The 10797-nt window shown below is 34.5% G+C and overlaps 1 protein-coding gene across 1 annotated transcript in view; it reads left to right on the top strand.

The window, feature by feature from the left end:
- Positions 1 to 10797, top strand: part of LOC105427642 (FERM, ARHGEF and pleckstrin domain-containing protein 1) — a 41138-nt gene that overhangs the window by 25148 nt on the left and 5193 nt on the right. Inside the window, exons 12-14 of the mRNA XM_025218355.2 lie at positions 9301 to 9503; positions 9606 to 9695; positions 10386 to 10761. Coding sequence (XP_025074140.2) covers positions 9301 to 9503; positions 9606 to 9695; positions 10386 to 10761 — 669 coding nt within the window. The remainder of the gene's footprint in view (positions 1 to 9300; positions 9504 to 9605; positions 9696 to 10385; positions 10762 to 10797) is intronic.

Below are 10797 nucleotides of genomic sequence, written 5' to 3'. Positions count from 1 at the left end.
GTGTATCGTTGCGTGCAAGTTATTGACTCGCTTTAGTTTTACTTTCTGTAAAACACGACGTCGTTCCCCTATACGCAGACCGCGACCACCGAATGCACGCGTGTTATTTCGCGCCCCCCTCCCCCCCCCCCCCCATCAATGACATGTCCAAAAATTGTCGCGCCTCTCGAACAATAACGGAGAATTCCGAGGATTTCCATCCCTCGTCAATGTTTTCCTTCGTGCGAACTTCCGCGTGTTGATCTCAATACGTGGCATGTCATATGCAGTCCTGTCGCACACACCAACATGTAATGCATGGAAGGAATCGAAGAAATCGCGACATGGATATTCCCGTTCTCGCACGACACGTTGGCTCGAGAATTGCAGGGAATGCTTTTGAACAAACGTCAAAATTGAACGGAAGATATGCCTGGGATACTCTACATATATCAATCGAACATTAGGCGCCGTGCGAAAGGTTAAATAAAGGTTCCATCGGTTATTATAAAGTTCGAAGTTCATTCCTCTCGAGATGCGATTATCAAGTGTTATTCATTCGACTCGAAATTGAATTATCTGATTTAGAAATAGTACTCAAGTGCTTTAAGCATCTGCGTTTGTCGACTTAAAAAAAAAATAATACTAGTTTTTATTTTTAAATATAATAGAATTTTTTGTTTACAGCAGTAATTAAATATAGATACAACTTTTGCCGATCCGATTCTGTGTTGATGTCCGTTCTTTGTCGCTTATGCTTTAATGTGAGCTATCTATCTCTTGTGTAATTAAAGCGATATTTATTCAGAAAGAAAAATCATCGATATATCCCTCGTCGAGAGATCAAGTTTTGACTCTTCAATTCTATCACTCTTTCTAAGTTACAATTTGTGTATTTTCACTATTTAATTCTATATCTATTTAATTCTAATTTTCATCATTTGATATCTTTTCTTTTGGCATTTAACTTTTGATCGCTCAAAGAAGAAATAGCGAAATATTAAATCAGCTCTCGTTTAACGATTTTATTCCTGAATTAGATATATTTCTTTGTCTTGTTTTCCCTTTTTCTTTTTGTGGCAAAATACGTGAATACGTATCTTCGAAGAAAGAAAAATAAATAAATCTTTCATATCGGGAGAGTGAAGTGTCAAATTGATGGCTCTTTCCAACGAAGAGTGTTTGGGTCCCCTAAATCACATCATGAACAAACTGACAGATCTTCGCACGATAGAATACCGCATATACATGTGTATATATTTATATATATATATATATATATATATATATATATATATATATGTATGTAGCCGGTATACTTTACATATGCTTTTCGACAGGTGGTGATTACAATCGTTGGACCTACACGAACGGATACGTGAACTCGCCGGCATGGCACATGCATTACCGCGTGAACCAGGTGCGTAACGTAATGGTTCACGCAACACCACGCACCCTGACCAATCGATTCTTACCGCTGTACCCACGTTGAGCGGAAAGCCATACACCGCACACTGTTCAGGCTAAGAAAGTACCACGCTACACGTCAATGAGGTTCGCGCAAATAGATGCGCAGCCGCACACACCAGAGGATCGCAAAACGAGATCACTGGAAAAAAAAAAAAAAAAAAAAAGAAAAAGAAAAGAGCGCAAAAAACCGATATCCTGAGCGTACTGAGCTTCTACTCTTCATCTTTTTGCAGCCTCTTCGAATATTACGCTTGCGATCGTTTGATTTTTATGCAGCATTCTCTCGGGGTTGTGATTTTTGCGGGGGGAGGTAGGAAACCATAAATTATGCTTTCTCATGTTGTTACAGTGTAAGATCTGTAAAAATTCTATTGTCAAAAGCAGAAAAATTCGAACTCAATTTTTTTCAAGCGAATGGAATTCATTTCGCGCCTAGACGTTTGCGATTTTTAATATCGAAGTAAACAAAGTGCGAGTCTCGGCAATCATAGTTCTGGACTATTCACTAGTGTTAGAAATTTGGAATAATAGAATATATACGATGACAGAAATATGTAATAACATTATGAAAAATTATTTTCATTAGCGTCTAATGACACATGGGGTGTGCAAATCTTTATATATTAATATTATTAAATATATATATTTGGAAAATATATATTATACTTCCAAATCACTCCGTGTGTATAGAAGCGCTACGAAATTTTATCTTTTTCCCCTTGTCAACTTTGTTTGACACTAGAGGACTTTTAAAGATAGGCACTTTGCCTATGCGTAATAAAACGTGTTGTTCTCTTTCGCGATTTCGTTTTCGCTTAAATTAGACCAATTTGTTATCCGTCTCTTTTCTCTTTGTTAGCATGTTTTTCCGCTTTGTCAATTTCATTCTGTAGCGAGATTTCTTGTTGATTCCCTAGATCTTAGACGCACCTAATTCCTTACACCATGATATTTATTCTGAAGATTCTCGTCACATTGTTCATGATTTTAAAAAAAGAGAGAAATGAAGATGGAGACAATCCGTTGTATAAAAGCTAAATATTGTATCGGTCGGATCTTCATGTATGCACAAAATATCCACAAAATGTTCACAGATCTCAGTACATCCGCACCGCACTTTTTAGATTATTGCAGCTAGATCTTCTAGAAACGCGTTAACGCGTGTCTTAAAAGAATTCCGATGATTTTCCGATATTTTCTGTGAAATATGTTGTGCCGAACGTGTGATAAATATTTTCGATTGTATATATGCGCGATGACTATTAGCCAAATTTGAAAGATTTCATTATTTAATTCTTGTAGTTTCGAGTAACCATCGAAAACATCACCCTCTCTTATTTTTTGCGTTAATCATATTAGCTATGCTATATATATATATATGTATATATATATATAATATAGTCTATTATTGAATCCTGCCTCCCTGCCTAGAGCGTGCGTAGAGATGTGAATTTCACTCATATGAATATATGAAGTTACATTAATCGAACGATCGCGATATGATGGTACTGATGGTACGCTATATATATATATATTTATAAAAAAACAGCTTCCTAAAGATTGGAAGAAATGCGAGGTATCTTGGACGTAGCTTTGTTGAAAAAAAAACAAGAGAGGAACAATCTCATCAAGACGCCAGAAATGTTGTAATAACTTAGCGGTGGAATATTCGCAGATTAATTGCGACGTCTCTCCGCATGCTAAAATCGAGCAATCTCGATCATTTCACACTGCCTCACGTTTAAGCTGTGATAACAAGATACAAAAAAAAAAAAAATAATAATTTATGAATTTCTTTATCTGTTATCTTCAAGACGAGTGGAGAAATAACTAAACGCGATCGTCAAACTCACATCTCTAGTTGCAGCGTGGTACTGAACGTTCCCGCATTTTATTCACCATTACTACACACACACACACACACACACACACACACACACACACACACACACATATAAAATACACAATACACATACTCCACACGCATAAACCACATATACACACACGCGCACGTACACAAATTATATGTACACTTCTACGTCAATTATTAACTATTTAGGAACCTTTGGAACCATTACGTAGCGCCCCTGTCACGAATCACGAACGTATTTTGCCACCTATCACAATATCTCGTCACGTTTAATCCCCGATCAATTGTGTGAAGTCCGTTCTCGGTCACCATAACCACGTTCAAGTATAATTCTTATTCACAGTATCTTTGCAGTATATGTGTATGGACACCGTAAGAGATCGTCCTCGCTTCTACGTCTCTTGTTTCTTCTCAATTTATTCGAGGCTTGTATAATTTTCTTCCAATAGAAGAGGATGCATCTGAGTTAGATATAAACAATTTAAATGTTTCAAACATTATATTATAGTGATATAATATTTCTATTTTCGAAAACTTCAAAAAAGTTACTTCTATTAATGATGAATCTTCACTTGATGAATCTTACTGTTATTGCAATACTCAACAAACATTGAAATTGTTTAAATCTCTCTCAGTATAACAAACATAGGCTTTTCTCTTCTATAATTCTCCCAATAATTCGTTATTCGAATTATCATTGTCAACATTTACTATACTGTTCATGAATTTAGCAATAATGCCTGATGCCTGGGATGAGAAGTTTGTAATTAATGGATATTATCCCGTATTCTCCCTTCATTTTTGCTATGAATTCTGAAGAATCATCCTCCGTGCTTCTCAATATCGTATCTCGATAGTGGTTCAGGGGATCAATATATAAATATAACCCGAGCGTGACAGCCGAACGACTGTTATGTATCGAGTAGTCAATCGCAGAGAACTCGCAGTGGACATATTTTATAAATAGTTGACCCTCTATTGCATCACGTTCGCGCGCTGCAGGCAAAATCTAAATAAATATAATAAAATACATTCGGTTTTATTATAAAAATCTCGTTGACAGACTTTGTAAATGATATAAAAGAGCTGAAAAGAGCTTACCAGCAAATATGCATATTTATTTGTTTTTTTTTTTTATAAATTTGTTAAAATTTATTTTCAAAAATTAACCAGAATCGAGTGTCAAGTATGCAATAGTGGGTTAACGATAATAGTGATTTGTGTTTTGTCGGATTTCGTTCTGATTAAAGGATTTAATGCAACTGCAATGTAATTTTTGAAAAACCAGAGAGAATAATCTTAATATCGAGAGAGAGAGAGAGAGAGAGAGAGAGAGAGAGAGAGAGAGAGAGACTTGTGGCATTTAACTTTCTGTATTTATAAAAAAGGAAAATATACAGTTGCACCGAAGCTTGGAATTTTAATTTTTGTAATTTCGGAACTCGTATTGCATCGCCAGAATATAAACACTTGAGAAGTGAATCTCTGGCGAAAAGTTAATCCAAGCTAATTTTCATAATGTTCAAATTATGTATTGAAATTTAAGACAGAAACAGAGATAAATTTAATAAACTTTTGACCATTTATAACGTAGACGATAAACGAAGAATTTCACATTTTCTTGGCATTGTTTATTCATAAATGTATTAATAAATTAAAAGATACTTTGTATTAACCATTGGAATGATCTAAATTTTGAAAAAAAAAAAAATCGATGGAAAACTTTTTTAAGAAGATAGTGCCAAATATTATATGAAGGGATTCACTACGATCAAAGAGAATGATTGAAAATAACTTTAAGTTTTTCTCTTTTTGCAAAGTTTACTGCATGCAGATATGAATGTACTTAATTATTTAAGTTAAGGATATTGTGTGGTTCGATTTCCACATATTTCAGGATAAATTTGGCCGGTCATAGATTTATAACAACGTTTATGAATAAGCCATTCGTTAGCTGTTCTTACGAAACTCTTTCTACTCTGATTCGGATATTTGTTGAAGATATTTGTCGCGTGTCCAAACGTTATTCGGCTTTAAACTTTATCAAAGGTAAAGCTCGGCTTTTTATATATCAAGTCGATAAGCCATTTTGTCTATACCGTCGCAAATTACAACGTAAGCATTGTGTTCTTACATCTTAATCTTTCGGTGTCAAACGTTTTTATAAGACTGTCGATTGTAATAATGAATACCTGTATGAAATCTCAACAGGGTCACAAAGTGTTAATTTACATCAAGCAGTCTTCTCGTTGAAACTATTGTTTGTCTTCCAGTTTGTATTTCGCTAATTTTGAATGTTTAACTTTTAAATACGCTTCGTCCTTTCTAATGGCTTACCAGACTAGCAATAAAGAAGTCTTTGAGAGAATCACTGATTGGACGGTAATCGTATGTCGTTGTCGTCCCAACGTATCTTCGAGCTCGCTCATCTTCCGTTTCCGGTCTGCAAAGACGACGTTACTCGCGTGTCAACTGACTTTTACTTTGATTTGTGAGCGTTCGAAATATACGACGTATATAGAATGCCCCATTACTATCGGATGTCCTCCCCGGTCATACACACTTCCTTTTTATCTTTACCATTGAATAACTCGATTATGTCTGTTATGGTTTACTTTTCTCTTTAAACTATAATTTATGTCTCTTCATCGTGATGTCAAATTAGTTCGAGATGCGCTGAGAGAGAATAGATTTCGCTGTCCTTTCTCTCTCCCTCAGCGCGGTCTCTTTCCTATTAAAGGATTTAAAAGACAGTCTTCTTAAATTTTATGGATCGTTTTGAAATAGTTCCACGACTTATGCTGCTTCTCTTAGTTCGTCCTCCGACATCTGTAGCCGAAACGGCACTCGGTAGCGGTGGGACATTTTATATACGCGCACACGCACACACGTGTATGTATGCGTAGGTATATATAATTGCAATTGTATAATTAGGCAACCCGATTTAACAGTCGGAAAGAGAAGTGGTGAACAAGATAATTAGAGCAGGATACACATACGTCGAGGTGTCCGTCGTGTCGGCGTAACGCTCCTCCACCCCCCCACTCCCATTTGTAATTTGTGTAACACTTTTTGATCGTTTATCGATATACCGTACTTGTTAACGCTATATATATATATATATATGAAAATAAATATATAAATAAATATATATATATATATACATAAAAAAATATATCTGTTTTACGCGGTGATTCCCCCGGTTGAGATGCGCCGTCTCATCGGTCGGTTCGATATACCGACCGATTGTGTTCGAATACGATATATATCGAGGCACAGCTCGATGGAGGAACGTGGGGAATTACCGGCGTCCGAAGGACGAAGAGCGGTGGTACTCCAAATGTAGGGAATCTATTGTACATTGATTATTGATACATTAATTATGATAACAATAAATTATATACAAAGTCACATGTCGGATCTGCGTCAGTAATTTCAGCAGTTTTTCAAACGAATCTTTCTTTTTCTCTCGTTTTCTCTCTTTTTTTCGTTTTTTCTCCTACCTTCCGCATTTTTCATTGTCCATCCACGTGTGGTCCAGACTGACATTTTAATTTCAGCCCTGACAGAGGCGCGGTTCACATTGCTTTTCGTTTCTCCTCGTTCTGTCTATTTTAGCAGATCGAACATTGAATTTTTCCGTCTTCTCCTTCCTCCCTGATGTGGTCTGTCCTTGTTCTCTTCGGTTTTTTTTTTGTTCTTCATATCGTATCTCTTTATCGCAATGCCGGATTCGTCGCTCGACATGGATGACATTACGTGTGAGTAATCCCCCTAACAATGTCTGTCTTAATTGTGGATATTACGATTTCTTTTTCTTCGTCGTTGTTTCACGATACATTCATTAAAGTGGCACGAATTCTCGCTTAATCTGGATACTCTGTTGCATTTGCATAATCCGTAAACGAATTATTACGTTATACCGTTCATTTGAATGCTATAGAATTTCGGAAGTTATCCAAAAAAAAAAATAAATAAATTCGTGAATACATAATATTTAAAGAACCAAGGTATCTTAATGCCTATTTTATTGCTTGTGTTAATTCTATGAATGTATTTTTTTAATAATGAGAACAATACATCTTTTTTGTTACCAAGAAGTCTACTATCTGGAAAAACCTGGAATTCTAAGGGAATTTTATGAAAATCAGAGAATTTTTTGTTATTTTTTTCTAATATTTTATCTTTATATTATTTAATCGGGAATTTATTAATTGAATTGTTAACATGGACCATCCACTCTAAACATCAAAGCACATTAATTTTACGGTTAATTCAATATTCGGTATTAAAGACAACAATTTCGTACAGTTTTATTTAATCAAGACATATTTATTTTAATAGTTATTTATAATTAAATTTTGTACCGATACGCATCATAAGTTTAAAAATAAAATTAAAAAATTTTATGTAATATAAAATATTTATTTTTTAGAGTTTTTTTTTATAATTTCTTTTAAAATTTTTCAAAGTTAATTATTGAAACTCGAGTGATTCTTATAACTTAACTTTTATGCGTGAAAAATATTAAAAATTTTGCACAATAAATATATATTTACTTGTAAGATACATTAAAAAATACATTTCGTTTCATCTATCTAGAATTTTTTTTAACAAATTGCCTTTAAAATCAGGAAATTCTCAGGGAATTCTTTTTTCAGATTTGAATAGGCACCCCGGTTACAAAATGCATAATAAAACGCTCTCGTAAGCCTTTTGTTTCGGAATCAAGGACGAAAATATCAAAATATAATTGGAATCATACGTGACTTCACCGTTGTATAAACGATGTATAATGCAGCTGTTAATTATCGCGCTCAAAGGCCAAAGGAATATGTTTTCAAGACATCAAAGATTCATGCAAATGCGTCAGCGATTCATGCAAATGCGTCAGCGATTCGTATTTGAATGATCTTTATATCATTACGACGCGTTATACAAGCGAAGTAGCTTATTCCTAATTGTACCATTTATAATACACTCTTTTGTTGATTGTTCTCATTACGTTCTGCGACTTTCTCTGATGGAGGAAGTCGAGTTCGATCGCTGCTGAAGAATTTCCGTTCGTCCATTGCTAATGTCACGCGACCTCAAATCACGTTGCTTATTTCCGCATGCGATTTACGTCAATGGAATAATATAGAAGATTGTTGTACATTATGGATTTTTAGCATTAACTTTATCCGGCTTCTAATCGCCATTTTATCACTTGCTTATTTACTGAAACATGGATTTTATAGACGTGCTTGAGCATGAATTTTCATGAGAATGAAAGGCACACACTGGCTTTGATGAATGTCTTATTTATTTACAGAAATAATTTACTCGACATTATTTGCGCTCACGTCATTATTCTTGCATCATGATCTGCGCAAAGAGGGTCGATCTTATTTTTTTTCTTTCATTCTTATTAGAAGTACTGCACGTATTCCATTATGTGCTTTTATTTCAAATGCTTTTACTTACTCGCCTCATAATGCCATTACAATGATTGTTGCTGATAATAAGAAAACTTTTAGAGCAGAAGTTACGATATTAGGACTTTAATGTTACTGGACAAAAAACAATTAATTCTTATAGTTATAAATTTCCTGATATTTAATAATACATCGAGAATTGTCTTTTCCGTGCATGTAGACTTATACGAAAAGTAGTATAAATTTTATAGATACTTGTCACAGATATACCATCGTCATTCGTCGAAACTTTCCCAAGAACTTTGTGTCGCATTTGAATAAGCCATCAATATCTGTTTTCGAATCCTGTGAAAGATTTACAATAAAAGAAAAAAAAAACGAATATAAATAGTGCACTACAGCATGCGTGCATTACATATATCAGGTTTTACATCTCAGATATTTCATCGACACACTTGTTTATCTCTTTATTTTTAGTTCTCTCACATTTTCTTATATTTAGCGAAATTTTTATTTTTGGTTTTTCTTTTTTTTCGAAATTGCCTAACTGTTATTTATTTGCAGATGTCCTAGCCGAAAAGCAGGAGATATCTAATCAACGGGAGAACAATAATTCTGTATATGCCGCTGAGAAATCACCAGATAAACGAACGACAAACGGCGGGATCGAAGTGAACAATGCGAGCGTCGTAAATTCGCCGGATCTCAGCCCAGTAAAAAATATACGAAACGGGGAAGCGGAGGAGGCGGAGGTTAAAAAAATGAAGGTTTGTAGATTAAAAACTAATTATTGCCATATTATTTTCATTGCATATTTCCTAAGAGATTAATAATAAAGAGTTAATAATAAAGAGTACTTTTTTGTTCAGAGATGGCCAACCGATAAAGCTTATTACATAGCCAAGGAGCTCCTGATGACAGAACGAACTTACAAAAAGGACCTGGATGTTATTAACGTGGTAAGTAAAGTTTTTACACTTTGTTTATTTGTTGTTGAAATGTGTCAGTTAAAACAAGTCTAATTTGAAAGCTGAAGAGAACTCATAAATTTTTAAACGAAATTTTTAAACGAACATTGATATAAGTCGGGAGAAATCATGCCTATTTACGGTAAGTAGGAACTTAGGTGCTAAATTTCTACATAAAAGAAATTCAAATTATTATGTCACCAGCCATGAGCAGAATTACAATGTAGTTTATCATATCCTTATTATTTATCTAAATATTGCGAAATATTATTATAGTCTCAGTGATTGAATGGATATGATGTCTGCCTGAAGAGCAGATTCGATCCCTGACTAGGATGATATTTTTTGCAATATATATTTTCTGTGGAGGGAGGGAATAAAAGAGATTTTTAATCGATATCTTAATTTGATTATTGAGTTATTGTAAAACTGCTACTTTATAATTCTGCTCGTGGCTGGGTGACATAATTATTTGAATTTATTTCATATAGAAATCTAACACCTATGATCCTGCTTGCTAGGAATAGGAACGAGAATGATTTCTCTTAGTTATTATTTATTAATATAAATTTTTAATTCTGACTTAAAACATGTCAGTTAAAACAAATTCAGTTTAGAACATGATATAATGAGAAAAAGAAGATTTGCAAATTCTAAATTGTAACTCATATTTATATGCAGTGGTTCCGAGAGGAAGTTTCTAGGGAAGCGGCATTAGAAGGGGAGTCAGTAATCTCTTTAATCGAGCTACTCGCCGATGTACATGGGCCTTGCCTTCAAGAAATGGAGGCACGACTTGCACGCTGGGAGAGCAATGCTCGTCACAATATTGGTGACTTTCTATACAATACACTTTTGAATATCCTGCCTCTCTACGACCAATACTTGGAAAATTTAATCCCGGTATTGGAGAAAATGGAATATTCTATGCGAACGTCGCGACGCTTCGATCAACTCTGTCGTGATTTTGAGTCACAGAAGCATTGCTACCTGCCATTAACATCATTCCTTTTGAAACCTCTGCAACGGTTATTGCACTATAACAGTATTATTGACAGTGAGTGGTATTGATATTGATTATCGGATTTGTAAC

Source organism: Pogonomyrmex barbatus, unplaced genomic scaffold (assembly GCF_055798465.1).
Source record: "Pogonomyrmex barbatus isolate J1 unplaced genomic scaffold, ASM5579846v1 scaffold21, whole genome shotgun sequence".
Classification (NCBI taxonomy): domain Eukaryota; kingdom Metazoa; phylum Arthropoda; class Insecta; order Hymenoptera; family Formicidae; genus Pogonomyrmex; species Pogonomyrmex barbatus.
The sequence above is the reverse complement of the archived record's forward strand: the minus strand, read 5'-3'. Positions and strand labels throughout refer to the sequence as shown.